General features: G+C 40.2%; 1 protein-coding gene across 1 annotated transcript in view; it reads left to right on the top strand.

Annotated features, from left to right (window-relative positions):
* itpr1b (inositol 1,4,5-trisphosphate receptor, type 1b) overlaps window positions 1-18259 on the top strand; it is a 70243-nt gene that overhangs the window by 1188 nt on the left and 50796 nt on the right. Inside the window, exons 2-33 of the mRNA XM_068315183.1 lie at window positions 359-472; window positions 3034-3104; window positions 6218-6333; window positions 6515-6601; window positions 7232-7390; window positions 7688-7786; window positions 7927-8010; window positions 8199-8345; window positions 8435-8539; window positions 8655-8699; window positions 8781-8810; window positions 9339-9493; window positions 12245-12344; window positions 12432-12592; window positions 12709-12850; window positions 12950-13108; window positions 13197-13369; window positions 13782-13901; window positions 13985-14176; window positions 14583-14834; window positions 14931-15072; window positions 15165-15318; window positions 15479-15672; window positions 15759-15897; window positions 16014-16068; window positions 16162-16327; window positions 16467-16634; window positions 16736-16804; window positions 16907-17044; window positions 17134-17259; window positions 17392-17592; window positions 17694-17945. Coding sequence (XP_068171284.1) covers window positions 381-472; window positions 3034-3104; window positions 6218-6333; window positions 6515-6601; window positions 7232-7390; window positions 7688-7786; window positions 7927-8010; window positions 8199-8345; window positions 8435-8539; window positions 8655-8699; window positions 8781-8810; window positions 9339-9493; window positions 12245-12344; window positions 12432-12592; window positions 12709-12850; window positions 12950-13108; window positions 13197-13369; window positions 13782-13901; window positions 13985-14176; window positions 14583-14834; window positions 14931-15072; window positions 15165-15318; window positions 15479-15672; window positions 15759-15897; window positions 16014-16068; window positions 16162-16327; window positions 16467-16634; window positions 16736-16804; window positions 16907-17044; window positions 17134-17259; window positions 17392-17592; window positions 17694-17945 — 4293 coding nt within the window. The 5' untranslated portion in view covers window positions 359-380. The remainder of the gene's footprint in view (window positions 1-358; window positions 473-3033; window positions 3105-6217; window positions 6334-6514; window positions 6602-7231; window positions 7391-7687; window positions 7787-7926; window positions 8011-8198; window positions 8346-8434; window positions 8540-8654; window positions 8700-8780; window positions 8811-9338; window positions 9494-12244; window positions 12345-12431; window positions 12593-12708; window positions 12851-12949; window positions 13109-13196; window positions 13370-13781; window positions 13902-13984; window positions 14177-14582; window positions 14835-14930; window positions 15073-15164; window positions 15319-15478; window positions 15673-15758; window positions 15898-16013; window positions 16069-16161; window positions 16328-16466; window positions 16635-16735; window positions 16805-16906; window positions 17045-17133; window positions 17260-17391; window positions 17593-17693; window positions 17946-18259) is intronic.

The raw sequence follows: 18259 nt of genomic DNA, 5'->3' as shown, positions 1-18259 counted from the left end.
TGTTTTCTTGGCAGAGATTTTACATTTTGTTATTATTCATTTATTATTCTAATACCTCTATGCAGATGGTTTGTATAAATGGGTAGATAATGAATGACTTTTAGACTAAAGCTTGCTTTAATTTTAGCCTGTTTGCCTCTGTTTAATGTCTCTGAATAAAAAAATAGGGGAATTTATATCACTCAAATGTGCATGACAAACTGGTAGCAAATGTATGATCTGTACCTCCACAGCTGCTTTTGTTTTAATAGCAACTAAATTGTAGCTTATGTGTTCAGGAAATACTTTATAAATGATTTAGAACACTATATAGATTAAATTTCAGTAATAGTTGTCTGTTGATCTTATAATTGTCAAGGTGCAGTCAATCCCAAGGAACCATGTCAGACAAGATGTCCAGTTTCCTCCACATCGGGGACATTTGTTCCCTGTATGCCGAGGGGACCACCAGTGGCTTTATCAGCACTTTAGGGTAAGTGTTTGTTTCTTCTGTGAGGTTTCATGACACTTTCACCCCACTAACCCACGATTGTCTCACTGTGCAAGAAAGCACACTACAGACGTCATAATAAACGATGAAATCATATAATTATGGAAACAGCTGCCATTTTTTGAGCCAAAGATTGCTGTGCAGAGGCAGTAGGGCAATAGAATAGCATGAATAAATGTCTGTGTTCGGTTGGCGGCATAAGAATTACCCATCCGTCCCACTGCTTTGTACAGTCTGTAATTAGTGATCTGATTTCAGAGAAACAAATTAGTCCAGAGACTTGTTTCCAGTCATGACAATTAATTTAAGATGTGCAGGGAGTTCATTTTAAATTAATAGTTAAACTTTGGATTGCAAGACAGATTGCAGTTGACCTGTGTTTGTTAAAAGATGGACAAAATCTGGACTGAGCTTTCCCTATGCTCAGACATCTATTTAGATTTATGCATAACATAATTTTCTTGCTTTAAATAACTGGCATAATTTAACACAAAATTCCTAAGTTGTATTGTGTGTTTTCTTTTAAGAAGGTAAAGTAATAAAATCAAATTTAAAGTAGTTTTTGTCCAGGTACATTTATAGATTTGCAAGTTTAAATACAAGAACAATTCCAAAACAAATTACAGACAGCTGTTTTAGAAAGCACAGCTGAAACAACACTGTGTTATTTTTTCATTTAATTCTGTGTGTTAAAACCTTAAGAACCTTTTCCCCTTCATTCCTTGTGAATGACAAGCCTTTTGAGGATTCCCCTTATTTTACAGATGAACTTGTTCATCCGCCAGAATTGGTGATTTTTGAGCACTTTCTCAGTTGAATCAGATTTGTAAATAGAAGTTTTTATTGAAAACAAGCAAATTTTTTCATGTTTAAGGTTGATGACCCCCCCCCCCGTGATATTTTTATCTAACTGCTCTCTTATGAAAACAGGTATTTTTTAAGCAGTGCTGTCAGATGTTGTAGATCTCCTAAAGACCAAGGTAATGTCTCATTGAAAAGGGTCTTATCTGAGAAGTGGGTCCTCCTGTTGACATAGTCTTTTATTTCCTCGATACCGGGGACTCGCTTGGTGCTCTGGACTCAAATTACCCCGTCTCTTCCTGCCACTTACTGAGTACTGTTTATTTTCGCACTTGACATTTTCCTCCTCGTTAATGGTAGGAAACAAGTTAAAAGTGCATCCCATTATGTGCAAATTTAGCAAAACCTTGACAGTCAGAACAAGATGGCTTAAAGAAGATGTGGTCAGAAAAAAGGCAGTCGCTGAATTTCCCAGTTCCCCACATCTGAGAGCAAATCCAGTGAATCAACTTCAATTGTCATTCCAGTCTCCCGCTCTTTTACGATTTTCTCCCCAGGGATGTTTGTTTTTTCTTCCTCCAAGGTGACATTGCAAAGCACCTGTGTTGTTTTCACCTTTCCATGTGCTGCAGTGTTCCTCTTCTTGCCATTATTCTATTTGCCACTCACCACAGGACGTGCCGAGCCTGCCTCCTTGCCAAACCGTGCTCTTTCACAGTTTAATGTTGTGCGTCACCCACCATAGCAACAAATGTGCACAGCTTTGAAAGCTGCCATGACGGAGCTCGTTTGTCAAAATTTACCATCTCATATTGTTATGCCTAGTAATCTGCCCACCCCGTGCACAGATAGACACACACACACATGCACACACACGCACACTGCTGCTGTTGACCGCTGCTATTAAAGAAAGCTATAAATAGCGTGATTGTGTTACGTGTTGCTTTCTCTGTGCTGACTGAGACCCCTGCGTGAGCTGTTACCACCTGGACCACTGCTGATCTCACAGAAGATGCCAGCCAATGGGTTGAACCTGGGAGGACGGGAATAAAACCGTAACCTGGAAGAAAGCGAGTTTTCCATTGTTCTTGGGTATTTATCACCCTGGAAACTCCTGTTCTTTCAGGATCTTTGACCAACAGTGCATTGTTGTGGGTTTTTATTCTTATGAAGGTGATTCTCACTTCGCTTTCGTTCTTCTCTCATCATAACGAAGCTCCTCAAGTGTGAAATAAAGTGTATGAGCTATGAAAAGATGTAACTGACTGGACTGGCCAGAGCAACATAATGGAATGTTTCCTTTGTGATCTAGTATTGGATAGTATTCCCAGGGGTCTCCATAAAGTTCTCGGTTATGATGGCGCTTATATAAAAGTGTTTTAGCAGCATATTATGCTGGTATGGTTGCTCAATATTCTTTGGGTATGTTGGATGGAAGGTGCTGCCTTTGAGGTGTTGGAGAACATTGAACATGGAAGCCTGATCATAATTCCAGTGTGATATAATATATAACAATATCATGTCTTTTTTCTGCCACTCATATGTCATCATTCACCTCAGATTATCTAAAGCAAATTCAACAAAGACATCTTGAATTGGAAACATTTAAACCTGATACATTGTCAAAAAAGGTGCTACCTGATAGATGAGAGTGTAGATGACAAATATTATATAGTATATTGAAGTTTAAGTCTAATCAAGTTGCACCTGGCTGTGAGTGTGTTGTAATGCTGTTTCCCCAGGCTTGTGGATGACCGCTGTGTGGTACAACCAGACACAGGCGACCTCAACAACCCACCCAAGAAATTTAGAGGTAAGACCTAAAAGTCACTTCCTGCCTATAGTAGATGTGTTGATTTCTTTGGTATAAATATGTGTGTGTGTGCGTGTGTGTGTGTGTGTGTGTGCGTTCGTTTCCACTGATCAGCAGGTTTGCGTCAATTTCAATTTAAATACATATATTCTGTGATGTGTTTAAATCCATTAACACATTTTTGGGGGGAGGTTAGCTAACTTATTGTTATTGCTGTCACTTCAATTTTGCAATGTATTTCCTGCTGACAACGGGAAATCAAATAACTTTGGTGTGTTTGTTAACAGATTTGCAACTGGATGAACATGAAATGATTTTAAACCAATGAAAATGCTTGTAGGATTTCACTTCCACATTTTGGTGCCATTTTCAACAGATTTATTAATTTTTAAAGGAGAGATTGCGAGGCTTTAGTCCAAAAGTCAATTAACGTGTTAAAAACAAATTAAGATGGGATTGGCTTGGGCAAAAAGTCATTGTAAAGGCAAAAAATAGAATATAGTACCACAAGATAACCGAAACACTTGGAAAATGACATTCAAGAAAAACAGTGACTGGATAAATTTTCTAAATAGTAAGTTATTGTTTTATTACGATTACGATCGTCCTTTCTTTGAGTAGATGAATGAATGAACGAATGAATGAATGATGACTTATTTTGCATCATGTATTTTATTTTTCTTATCAATAATTGACTGTAAATTACTTATAAATTGCTGCAAAGCTCTCAGCTTCAGGCATTCCCCCTGAACACGCCCACTCCCTGCATTAGTTCAACATTAATAGTTCAGCTGAAAAATATGTTTTCCTGTTGTTATCCCTGACCTGACCACATCTGTACTTCATTACAATATGAGAGAGATGTGTCAGTTTACAGGCATCTAGTGATTGGACAAAGTTCTTCAGGGGACAATGTGATGAGTCAGATTTAACAACATGAGTCGCCGTGTCAAAAACAGCCTCAAGAACTTGTGTTTTGTTAGTGCTTGTGGAGAAATTCATATTTCATGAAGGGTCTGACATGTAGATACTGTAGCAATGAGATTCAAAAAACTAACAATTAGCGGTCCTATTGTCATAGGATAAGAAAATCAGTGAAAGATATTTTATTTCTAGTTGCCCATTGCCTTCTGCTCACATGAGAATAACTGACACGTTTATGTAAGTGTTCTAGCTATGTTATTGACCATGTGTAACTTGAATCAGCTTGCTGCTGTGTTCTGAGTGCAAACTCTGTAAAAAAAAACCCCAGTAAAACCTCTCTTTAAATAACAGTAAGAGTTTTTCTCTATAATTTTCTCCATAATCTATGAGTGTTACCGACATAGTTGTTGGGAAATGACTTACGGTAATGCCACGTTTATTTTGACCTAACCACATTTGGGAATGTCCGAACAGTGGACAGACTGACCAACAGCGTTTTGACAAGTATATATTGACAATTTCCGTTTACTGGATGTGGTTTGGGATTTTTTATTTTTTTAGCAAAGTTTAAACTTGAGAGGAAATCACCTATAAATAGTAAAACGTTAGTTATGTAATGTATTTCTAGATGCTATTAATATAGGTAGACCACTCTAAGCTGTTCCTTTGACTAGCTGGTTAAAAAGTTGCATTGTTTGGTCGGATTGTGTACGTCCTGTTGCAGGAGTGCAGTGAGTGTTTTTGGCATTTTTATTGTATTGTTTAATATTTGATTCAGTCAATAAATTTAAAAAAAATCCAGATACTTAACTTTATTTATTTGTTATTTTGGCATAAAATATTTTCTAATAAAAGGATAATATTGTTCAGAGGAAACACTTGGATGGAAAATTTCTATGTGGAAGGTGTTGTGCTGTCGTGGCAACAGACACTCCAAGGTCAGATTCACTTTTAAGTGGTCTTGGTGTGAGTGTGTGTGAGTGGTTGTTCGTATTTTGTGTGGTTCCACGAATGCACTGGCAACGTGTCTGGAGCATGTCCCCTCCTTTATTTACAGCAGACACACAGCAGATGCACGTGTACCTCCATTACTGCTGTACTTATGGGCCACTGAGCCCCGTGTGTGTGGACTGGTCTTCCATACTGATACTAAAGCATAATATCGCACAACAGCATCAAGTTATTTTACTGTGAATGGATTTACTATTTGATGAGTAAATTTCACTTTATGTTTATGATTACTTGCCCTCTGCTTAAAATCTCCCTGCCCATAATATCCACATACTTTCCTGTTGATTTCTTTCTGATTCTCCATAACTCCACCTGCTCATCCCAGTTCTCCCAGTACCCTATTTCTGCATCGCTTCTCGGCCTCCTCTCCTGCACTTCATACCCCGAAACGTTTAATCCCCAGAGGCTCCTTGACCCCATTTTTGATGGATGCTAGAGTGGCTATTTTTATCATCTTTATAGCTCATTAGGTCAACATAAAGCTCTTCATAATGATTTCTTATTCAAACATTTTATATTTCTCTCTTGTTTACACATCATTTTTCCTCACATTATTTTCCTCCTCTTCAAACAGAAGGTCCAGACCCAGACAGCAAATTAATTCGTTGTGTACGGTGTTTGCTTTAGACATTTTCTTATTGATGAACAGCTGACTGATTAATGCAAACAAAAATAAGAGAACACATTCTTCCACTGAGGCCCAACTGGCCCGTCTAATTTAATCGAGTCAATAAAAAACAATGACTGTGGATCCATAACTAGATTTACAGGTATCTCTGTGTTTGAGGGTCAGCGTTGGGGTGTATCCTGTTATATCCTTACCCTTGACATGATATTGTCTGAGGTCGATCTCGTAGAACCTCAGGAGAGGCTTTTTCCTGGTATGATGAGGACAGATGGAGTCATGGGTGATAGTTTTATCAACTTAAAACAAACTCTGGTTGTTTGTGCTCTGAGCAATTAAGACTTGAGTCTTCTTACCAATGTGTGCAGGATTTAATGTTGAAGTTCTGTTATGGAGTGATAAACCACTACTATATTCCCTCTTCCCTTGACCAATAAAACCAGTGGATTTTCAAAATGGGTCAAGTTGCATCCCTTTAAGAAAAGACAGGGAGGAAAAAAAAACACAAAATGATGAGGTTTGGCTTTTTGCTTTTCTCTTCTTATTTCCCCAGACTGCCTCTTTAGATTGTGTCCTATGAACAGATACTCGGCACAGAAACAGTTCTGGAAAGCAGCAAAGCCTGGAGGCAACAGCACAACCGACACACTCCTCCTCAACAAACTCCATGCACGTACCCTCTTCACCTTCATTTGTTTTTGTCTTTTGTCATGATGAAAACAGCGGATTGAGGCATTAGTCTTGTAAAGCCTCAGTGGTTTTAATGTGATTTGTGTGTAGCATCATTCTTTCCAAAAATGGTATTGAAATATTTTTACTTATCCTCTCCTTCATCTTTGTTTTGCTGCAGCATGCTGCTGACCTGGAGAAGAAGCAGAACGAGTCTGAAAATCGAAAGTTACTGGGAACGGTTATCCAATATGGAAATGTCATTCAAGTGTGTTCTTTGCCTTTCCTGAGATAATGTGCTCATTGTGCCATATATGACACTGTGTGCTTTTTATAAAGACAGTAATTAGGTTTAGATCAGAAGGCATTTGAATAATTGCTACAGCACAGAGTTGACCGTTGTAATGACTTATCTCGCTTGTAACGCCATAAATGCTGATGGATCTCCGCTTTCACTCATATGAGGATGATGCGGGTGCAGTGTAGACATCCAAGTTGCAAAGCGAAGTTTTCCCAAGCTATTTACCAAGTACAGATGTGCAAGATTACATGATTACGTCATGCAGCTTTGTAGGATTAAATTATGCCTTTAGTTAAGTCAGTAAGGGCCACAAAAAAAATCTTCAGAGCTTATATGATTCCAGTCTATTTTTGAAAGGCCTGGGAACTGTTTACTAGATGCAGAGAGAAGCATTTCAGGACAAAAGAGATTTCAAATATGTAAATATTTTAGAATTGACAAGAAGACATATTTTTTCACTTTAAGACGTGCATTTTTAGTGAAGCGTTTCCCTTCGTCATGTTGAGCTTCTTCCATTCTTCCTTCTGTTTGCATGACTGGAGGAAATTAGCCACAAGTCTCTTAATCATCTAACTTTGCTCCTTGTTTCTCCAACAGTTGCTGCATTTGAAAAGCAATAAATACCTGACTGTGAACAAACGCCTACCTGCTTTGCTGGAGAAGAATGCCATGAGAGTGACGCTGGACTCAGCTGGAAATGAGGGGTCCTGGTTCTACATCCAGCCTTTCTACAAGCTGCGATCCCTGGGAGATAGTGTGGGTAGCGTGGAGAGTTGGAGTCGAGTTAATTATGCTGTGTCTTGATAATTTGATTTTACAACTGAAGGAAAATGGACTCATGTACCTTTTTATTCAAGTACACAATTAATCAGTAACATTTTGTGAGAAAAGTCCCAATCTATATCCAGAGCAGTCTGTCCTGTTTAACATACTAATGGAAATTACAAATTTAATTGGTAATTCACTTAATTTTATTTGCTTAAAATTGTATTTGCTTAAATTAAACGCTCATTGGGAGGCAAAATGTTCTGTATAATTACTTTGCTCTTTCAGGTGGTGATTGGAGATAAAGTAGTCCTTAACCCTGTGAATGCAGGACAGCCTCTACATGCCAGCAGCCACCAGCTAGTGGACAACCCAGGATGCAATGAGGTAGGAGAACCACTTGTTGTCTGACAGGTTTCTCCATTAGAGTTTATTCTGAGGCTCAGGTGTAAAACCCTGCACTGTTGTAATTATTTTATGTTTATGTTGCAATTTAATAAAACACATTTATCTCTTCTGCTGTCAAGGTTAATTCTGTAAATTGCAATACAAGTTGGAAAGTTGTTCTGTTCATGAAATGGAGTGACAACAAGGAAACGATACTCAAAGGGGTAGGTACCTTCAAGTTTTTACCGGCAGGTCATTTTTTACAAGTATGTTTCTGAAATGAAACTTTATCAGTAGTCACAATAACCATGGTAGAAGCTAAATCATTATGAAATATAAAGCAAAGAAGAAAAAAACACAAATGAAATGTAGCCTTCTTATCATTTATGTCTTTATGTTTTTGTTTCTGCAGGGCGATGTGGTCCGGTTGTTCCACGCAGAACAGGAGAAGTTCCTCACTTGTGACGACCACAGGAAGAAGCAATACGTTTTTCTCAGAACAACTGGCCGACAATCTGCTACGTCTGCCACCAGCAGCAAAGCACTGTGGGAAGTAGAGGTTAGCAGGACTTGTTCCCCAGACAAAACGTAATCACACTGACTGTATACGAGGCTCCTTCATGCCATTTTTCCTGTCTTTTGCGATAGGTAGTCCACCATGATCCTTGCCGGGGAGGTGCAGGCTATTGGAACAGCCTGTTCAGGTTTAAACACTTGGCCACGGGGTGTTACTTGGCTGCTGAAGTGGGTGAGGTGTGTGCCAATTTTTTATCTTACAGTTTGTTTGTTTTTACACTGTGAAAATTCGCTATCCATTGCCTTTTGTATGTACCATACAATAGGAAATTTATTCTGTGTTTTTCCGAAGGTGAATCCTGAATTTGAAGAGGAGAGTGCTGAACAGCGGTCATCAGTAAGAGACACCTCCTCCCCCCTCGACTGCTTTTGATCAAATCCATTCAATTCTCACTTGGGTTTTTGCTCTCTGGTCTAGGTGGGGGACTTCACACCCTTTAATTTCCAGGTATTCTCACATTGCATTCAGTTCATTGCCACAACCTTCCACAAACATCTTTGTCATGCCATCACATATGTCTGCCTTTTATTGTTTAGTGGTCCACTATGTCTCTGCTTACAGTACTTAATTATCTTCTGATTCTTCAGATTATACCTTCATTTTAATAGCACTAAATGACCACATGGTGTCACCCTATCATCATCTCAGTTGATGTTGTTTTACTAAAAAATCACCATTAGGTGTCGCTGTTGTACAAGTCAAACTGACTTCCACATGGATGATGTGTGTGGCTTTACTTTTCTTACAATGTACCAATGTGGCCTAACAATCTGTAATGATGACTGAAGCATCCTTCTCCACTTTGCACCCTTCAGTTCAAAGTGAGAGCTGATCAGAAAAACTCTTGAAGAGTAGGTTTAAACGAAAACGTGCATACATCTCTGTATCATCAACGGTCGGTCGATAGTCCTCTTTCTGTGCTTTGTGAGCTCCACAGCTGTTTGCTCCTTCTCACTGCATGTTTTGTGGCTACAGTTGGATGCAGACAATGAGGCGTTACGAGGTCGCCTACGAGCTCCTCAGGAAAAGATCATGTACACTCTGGTACCTGTTCCAGACGGCATGGACATCTCCTCCATCTTCGAACTGGACCCTACTACTCTAAGAGGCGGGGACTCCATGGTTCCCAGGTGAAATTTATGACACACATACATCAAACATGCTGTAATACCTCCAGGGTGCCTCATTTGAACTTTAAATAACTGATGGATCAAGGCTTAAGGGCTTTTTAAGAAAAAAACTTGATGGCAACAACTGCAATGTTTGTTTTATTCCAGGAAGTACTAAAGGCTGCTCAAGCACATACGCTCAATGTACAGACACTGTCTTATTGCTGAACAACTGACAACGATGTGATATTTAAATGTCAGAGGTGTTAAAGGAAATTTAAAAAAAATAACATCGGAGATGGATGGAATGGCTGATTTCTCAACACACCCATTTGTCTAATCAAACAAAAGATTGAAGTATCTTTATTATATATTTGTTACGTCTATTTAATGTAGTTCTGTATTGCTGTTTTCTGCATTCGGTCAAAACCAACAAGAGAACAAACTCAGAAAGTTTGTGGAAATATCTATGGAATATTTTCTTTATTTATTTTTCTCAGAACAAAAGTGTGTGTTGTGTATAGTATATTCAACACTGTGTATTATTACGACTAAAAATTTGTTATGTGTTTGAATTAAAACCACAGTCATGATGTTGTGTAAATACAGCAGATACTTTCACACACAGACACTTCAACTGGCAGCTAATCCTATTTTCAGGAAATCTAATCATAACTTCCACGTTTGTTTGAAATGAATCTACTGGAACTGTTGTGGAAAATGATGTAATTGTGTCCGCCATTATTACCATTGTACATTTGTAATAAGACTCTTTTACAGCTTTATCCGTGTCGGTAATATTGTATGAAGTAATGCTTTGCAAAAAAAAATTACAATAGTTCTTTTGTCCCTGTCACAACACATCAGATTAAATAGAAGCTCTCCAGCTTGTGTCAAAGCTTCCATTGTGTCACATCATCAGGTGTGTGCTTGCATGCTGCAGGCTACCGCTGCTGGTGCCGCCCACTCCTACCTGAAATAACCCTATCACTCAATCTTTAGCCAGGGGAGTAATTAATGCCTGAAAGAACCGGCACACAAAGGTAAGCCTGTTAGCTGCAGTGGGCGTGTACGCAATGCCTGCCAAGAATATACGGCCTTCTGTCTGTGCTGAAGGCCTGACAAGCCCCCCCCCCCCCCCCCACACACACACACACAAGCCTACAGACACACCTGCTCCTCTGCATGTGCAGTGAGTTAGTCATTACTATGTATAAAGGTTTAGCACTTAATGGAGGGATCATGTGAGCGGATTCTTCCTTGACGTGCCTGATTGATTACATATTTTGTTCACTTCTGAGAAGCAAGGATACAAAAAACATCATCATACCTCTTTAATAGGTGCAACTGCGGAATTTAAATTGCAATAAATCATGTCTTTGTGTTTCTTTCTGTGTGTTAGAGCAGTATTATTTGAAGATCGTTTCTGAATCACGTATAAGTGTAGATCTTTTTCATAATTATCTGTCCTCTTTGTGTTTGAATGTGGTATTCGTTGTTATTCTTCGAGTGAAGTTAAAGTGGAGGAGACAGCGATTATTTAGTCAGTGTAAACTAAACACACAGGTTAAACCCCCCGTCTCTGATAGCAGGGGCTTCTTTCAGGACATCCGGATGTCTCTCTGGATTGTGGAGATAAATGAAAAAAGCCAAGATCAGCTTATTCCACTCCCTCAACAATCACCATCAAACGTTTGGTGATTCACATAATAAAAAGAAAACCCTCTGAAGGGTCTGGGAGCTGTTTGATCGTAGGGATCAAAGGTCAGCCCACTCCCACATGGGTCTGGAGGCGACCAGAACAGGATCCAAATAAAACAACATAAAATAAGATAAAACAAAAACAAAAAAATCCCTCGTAGGAGTCAGGCTAATTCTAGGATGATCTAAGGGCGTCCCAAAACTGGACCCAAACAAAACAACGTAAAATAAGATAAAACACAACACACACAAAAATAGACTCAAACAAAACTAGATCCAGCTGCTGACATGTTAAAGAGTCAGGGACATGAAAAGGGATGAATGACCTGAAGTCACATCTCCTGGGAACTGTCTCGCTAAGCTGTGACACATTTTAGGTGTTGTGTTTAACTTTAGGGTGGCTCTAGCGCAGAGGTTGTGGTGTGTTTTAGGTCAACGACTTAATTAACCTGTAAACTTCCTTTTCCTTGTACAGTAATTAGTTCCACATAAACGCAGGTATAAATGTTGCTTAAACAGTATTCTCTCATCATGCCAGCTATGTTGGGCCCCTAAATGAAATGCAAATAACAGAAAAAGGTTTAATTATTTGATGAAGATAATAAAATGTTTACTGTTTTACTGTCATAACTTATAAAATGTTTTTCTTAGTAAGTGATAAATGTTACCAGCATGGTTCAGTCAAGTTTAACCGGAGTCATTGCACAGGTATTTGTATTACAGTATAACACACATTTCCTCGAAAGGTTTAACTATGTATTGTGTTAAGAACTGAAGGCTACTCTCAACCCTTCGTCCAACTGAATAACCATTTAAGAAAAATGTGTTCTAACATGCAGTTGATGGGAGTTAAGGGATTTACCTATCTTAATCCATAAGATATAAAAAACCCCAGAGTTTTTTGGTGATCAAAATGAATCTACAACAAGTTAAAACCCAAATGTACCTTTTTATTGGCGCCGAGAGTTTTTACCGCCTTTCAGGATTCCATAATGGTCTGATTTGCAAAGCAGTATCACACTTTATCCTGTGCACATTAACTTATGTTTGATTCACTTCTGTTACTTCCAGGAGCTCCTATGTGAGGTTGCGACATTTGTGCACCAACACATGGGTTCACAGCACCAACAACCCGATTGACAAAGAGGAGGAGAAACCTGTTATGCTACGGGTGAGTAACTGATGGCTAAGTCTGCCTGTGCTGCGTGACTAGGATTTCTGGAAATAAAAATGCTATCAAAAACAAATTATTTCATAGATTGGAACATCGGCAGTAAAAGAAGACAAGGAGGCTTTTGCCATTGTACCGGTGCCGCCTGCAGAAGTACGTGATTTAGATTTTGCCAATGATGCCAGTAAAGTGTTGGCGTCCATCGCTGGGAAACTTGAAAAGGGAACCATTACGCAGAATGAAAGAAGGTTTGTGCAAATTTCAGCTTTAGATTGTAATGCTATATTGAATTAAATGACATCTGAACATATACATACCTTTTGATAATATTTACATACCTATATCATGTATGCGTGATCTTCAGGTTTGTGACCAAGCTCCTTGAAGATTTAGTTTTCTTTGTAGTGGACATTCCTAATAGTGGTCAAGATGTTTTGGAGATCATGGTTAACAAGCCCAACAGGGAAAGACAGAAACTCATGAGAGAGCAGAATATCCTGAAGCAGGTTGGCCCTAAACCACACAGACTGCAATGCAAAGAGACTATAGCTGATTTCAAACTTAGTGATAACTTGACTTTGGGGTATTCGAATTATCCTTTTCAGATTTTCAAACTTCTCCAAGCCCCTTTCACAGACAGCGGTGATGGTCCCATGCTCAGGCTGGAGGAGCTTGGAGACCAGCGCCACGCTCCTTTTAGACATATTTGCAGGCTTTGCTACAGAGTGTTGCGCCATTCCCAGCAGGATTACAGGAAGAATCAGGTAGATGGACACAACACCTCCACTCTTGACGGCTGTGACCAAGACCTTTTCTTTGCAGTAATCATCCTGTCTTTCCTTCTCTGTCCAGGAATACATAGCCAAACAATTCCGCTTTATGCAGAAGCAGATAGGATATGATGTGTTGGCTGAAGACACAATAACAGCTCTGCTTCACAACAACCGCAAGCTGCTGGAGAAACACATCACTGCTGCTGAGATAGACACGTTTGTGTCTCTCGTGCGGAAGAACCGGGAGCCAAGGTGAGGCCCAGAGGGGGTGGCAGGCCTTGAATCCTGTCGTAAACTGGCTTAGATTACTCATCTGTGGCCAGTTTTGGTCAAAGTTGTTTGTTTAACAGCTACCAAGGAAGGCAAATTAATGTAAATGCCTACAAATGTGTGCAGAGGATTATGAGTGGGACCTCTTGTGCGTGACCTTGGCATCGTAGTTAATTTGCTGTTCACGTGTTTGTGTAAAATCCTGTCAGGCGATTTCAGAAGTTTAGGCGGCCTTCGGCTTTTTAACTGTTGAGAGTGTAGGAGTAAGGTGAGGAGTGTGAGCTTCAACGTCTATTCCCATATCTACCTGTCATATAAATTAAAAATGACTGTGAGTATCTCTGACCATCCAGCTCCCTTGAAATGAAGTGAAAATGTTGTGATTGTTCCTCAGGTTTTTGGACTACCTCTCAGATCTCTGTGTATCCATGAACAAATCCATCCCCGTCACACAGGAGCTCATCTGCAATGCTGTACTGGACCCCAACAATGCAGACATCCTCATTGAGACCAAGTTAGCTTCTCATGCTCACATACCTCCAAATTAAGTTTATGCTGAATTTAGTGTTAAGGAATCATATTTATGCTGTTTACCAGATTGGTCCTGTCAAGATTTGAGATTGAGGCCACATCAAATGGTGAAAGTCCGATAGAAGCAGAGGATGAGGAGGAGGTCTGGTTGTTCTGGAAGGATAACTGCAAAGAGATCAGGAGTAAGAGCATTCGAGAGTTGGCCCAGGATGCAAAGGAGGGCCAGAAGGAGGACCTGGAGGTGGTCAGCTACTACAGGTGAGATTTATGAAAACATATATCTAAAATATCCAATCTGTATCAGATGACGTGATTGTAGCATGATTGTGACCCTATCTGGTCTGGTGATTCTAATCAGACAAAATTGTTGTGTTGTCTGAACTCTGCGTTCGACTGGCATCAATCTGAAGAGAGCGTTTGCAAAGTAATATGGTCCACACTGAAATGTGTTCTTCAGCTACACAGGTGTAAACTTGTAATTTCAAGCTAATGTGCCAATTTAAAAACCAAAACTAGTCGTGCTTTTTTTAAAAAATATTATAAGCACCTGAATCGAGCAAGACCTGTTATGCAAAAAGACATTATTGCCCAAAACCAATATTCAGAGATACAACTCAGACAAAAACAATGTGACTACGAAACTCACTGTAATGTTTACTCTCAGGTGCCAGCTGAACCTCTTTGCCCGGATGTGTCTGGACCGTCAGTACTTGGCCATCAACAAGATTTCTGTTCAGCTGGATGTGGATTTGATCCTACGCTGCATGTCTGATGAGGACCTACAGTTTGACCTCCGGGCGTCTTTCTGCCGCCTGATGCTGCACATGCACGTGGACCGTGACCCCCAGGAGCAGGTCACACCTGTCAAATATGCCCGGTTATGGTCTGAGATTCCCTCCAAGATTGCTATTAATGAGTGGGTTTGTTTCATGAATACGTTTTAATCGACTCGCATTGGCATTTCAAAGATGTCACAGCATCTCTTAGATGTGATTCTCCTTTAACTGTTCAGTTACGACAATGATGGAACCACCAGAGATGAGATCAAAGAGAGGTTCTGCCTCACAATGGATTTTGTGGAGAATTACCTGAGAGAGGTGGTGTCACAGAACATTCCCTTCTCTGACAAGGAGAAAAACAAGCTTACCTTTGAGGTAAAGCCTGTTTGTGCATGGTATGAATACAAAATCAGTCCCATGGGTTTAATTTATTTGTAAATCATTCTTTTGCTTTTTCTTGAACATAGGTAGTGAATCTGGCGAGGAATCTCATATACTTTGGATTCTACAACTTCAGTGACCTGTTGAGGCTTACAAAGATCTTACTGAACATTTTAGACTGTGTCCATGTCAGCACAATTTACCCCATCAACAAGATGGAGAAGGGAGAAGAAAACAAAGGTATCCATCCATCTCTTCGTTTTGCTGTCACTGGAGATGCTTTCTGTTTCTCCTGTGTATCGTCATATAAAAATATTAAAACACATCTCTGTGACGATCGCACTATACAGACACCAGCTCGTTGAATTAAAAACCAGATAACATCTCATTTGCGCTGTAGCCGGCAGTAATGTAATGAAGTCCATCCATGGAGTTGGTGAATTGATGACCCAAGTTGTGCTACGAGGAGGCAGCTTGTTGCACAGCACTCCATCCCATCAGCCAGCGGGGGATGCGGTGAAGACACAAGCTGAACCAGAGAGAGAGGACATCATGGTCATGGACACAAAGCTCAAGGTCATTGAGATTCTACAGGTAGGACATCAGAACCCTAGCTCTTTCTTCAGTGGACAACAGTTCATGCCTGAATGTGTCTCCTAACCGTTTGTGTCTTCCTGAAGTTCATCCTGAATGTGCGACTAGACTACAGGATCTCCTGCCTGCTTTGTATTTTCAAACGTGAATTTGATGAGAACAACCCACAAACAGATTCCACTGCTAATCAAAATGGAACTAACAACGTCCCGGGTCAGATGCCAGGTATGATGCCACTTGATTAAAGGATCCATTTTGCAGCAGACATTGTGGTTAACAATTTCTTTGTTTGATGTTTTTAATTTATATCTGCCTAACATAATTTTTGAAAACATATCTAGGAAATTTCGACTTTGAGAACATTGAAGAACAGGCAGAGGGGATATTCGGAGGAAGGTAATTCATAGCTTATTTTGTTTCTTCTGAACTATCTTTAAGCATAATGAAGCAAGAAGAGGTTTGTTTAATTTCTACTCCAATGATCTCCAGTGAGGAGAACACTCCTCTGGACCTGGATGACCATGGAGGGCGTACCTTCCTGCGGGTACTGCTGCACCTCACCATGCATGATTACCCTCCCCTCGTGTCTGGAGCGCTCCACTTGCTCTTCAGACACTTCAGCCAGAGACAGGAGGTCCTCATGGCCTTTAAACAAGTAGGCCTTACTATTCCTTAATACTTCACTTTAACGTCTGATGCACACATGTGGACCAAAAAATCAGACGTTCAAAAGTGCAAAATTGGCAAATGTAGAATTTTTGTGGTGCAAAGCGACACTTTCTTCCTATTTTTAGGTCCAGTTGCTTGTGACCAGTCAGGATGTGGATAACTATAAGCAGATAAAGTCAGATTTGGACCAGCTTCGTTCTATTGTAGAGAAGTCTGAGTTGTGGGTTTACAAGAGACAAGGAGAAGAGGGGATGGATGCAGACGGACCGTCAGAGTCTGACAACAAAAAGAAGGTGCACTGTGAAAGACGAACCTTATAATTATTTTACTCGATAAATCATTATAATGATTTTTCTAAAAGTAATACAAGACATTTTGCTCTTTGTTGCTCCAGGGAGATTCACCTGGATCAGACAAAAAGATGGAAAGCACCAGCAATTACAACTACAGGGTTGTAAAAGAAGTATGTTCATTTGTTTGTAGTTTGTTCTTCTATACTGATGTTTTTGATTTGTTTCCTGTGACTAAAACACCTCCTGTGACTAAAACACCTCTGTGATTTCAGATCCTGCTGCGTCTCAGCATGCTGTGTGTCCAGGAGGGAAGCTCAGGGAAGAAGACAAAGAAACAGCAGCAGCGGCTGCTGAGGAACATGGGAGCTCATAGTGTGGTGCTGGAGCTCCTACAGATCCCCTACGAGAAGGTGCAACACTGGAGCTGAATGTTGTGAAATAAAAAGGAAGTTTTATCCTCCTGCATAGCTTTCATGCATTTTATTCTTCTGCATCTCAGGGCGAGGATGTCCGAATGCAGGAAATCATGAAACTTGCTCATGAGTTTCTGCAGAATTTCTGTGCAGGAAATCAACAAAATCAGGCTCTTCTCCACAAGCATATCAACTTGTTTCTTAATCCAGGAGTGAGTAATAAACCTGATGCATGTCATGCTTACAGCTGATACTGTTTCATTTCTGGTGGGGCAAACACCTGAATTCACTTCATATTAATTTACACACTCTTTCCTATTCATCCCTATTTGTCTGACTGACAGATCCTAGAGGCGGTCACCATGCAGCACATCTTCATGAATAACTTCCCGCTCTGCAGTGAGATCAACGAGCGAGTGGTCCAACACTTTGTCCACTGTGCTGAGACTCACGGCCGACACGTCCAATATCTCAAATTCCTGCAGACTATTGTGAAGGCAGAAAACAAGTTCATCAAGAAGTGTCAGGACGTTGTCATGGCTGAGGTGAGTTCTATAACATTTACAGCAGACACTACAGAGAAAACGGTCCACTGGTATCGTACGGCAATAAAAACTGACAGGCGTCTTGTAACTAAACCACCCAGATGGTGAACTCTGGTGAGGACGTGCTGGTTTTCTACAATGATCGAGCCTCCTTCCAGACCCTAGTTCAGATGATGCGGTCCGAGCGGGACCGCATGGATGAAAAAAGCCCTCTCATGTACCACATCCACCTGGTGGAACTGCTGGCTGTCTGCACTGAGGGCAAGAATGTTTACACTGAGATCAAGTGTAACTCCTTGCTCCCTCTGGATGATATCGTACGGGTTGTCACACATGAAGACTGCATCCCTGAGGTGTGAATACTTTTTTTTTTTTTAAATTTGCAGCTGAAATGTGTCTTTTTTAATATTCAGAACTGTTATTCCTTGAGACAAACGACATTGAGATTAGAGGAATGGTGTGTGCATGAGCAAGTGATTCAACTGTTGATTCAATGGTTGTCCTGGCGGGAGCGGGACTCGAGCCCCCGATGGCTGGGCGATCCTGTCTTCAAGACGATTGCTCTACCGCTGAGCCACTGCCGCCCCATAGTAGATATTAAAATAGTAAATATTAAAACAACATAAATCAAAATTTCCAGATTAATTATTTGCATTCATGCACAAAT

This window comes from Antennarius striatus, chromosome 5 (assembly GCF_040054535.1).
Source record: "Antennarius striatus isolate MH-2024 chromosome 5, ASM4005453v1, whole genome shotgun sequence".
Lineage (NCBI taxonomy): Eukaryota > Metazoa > Chordata > Actinopteri > Lophiiformes > Antennariidae > Antennarius > Antennarius striatus.
The sequence above is the reverse complement of the archived record's forward strand: the minus strand, read 5'-3'. Positions and strand labels throughout refer to the sequence as shown.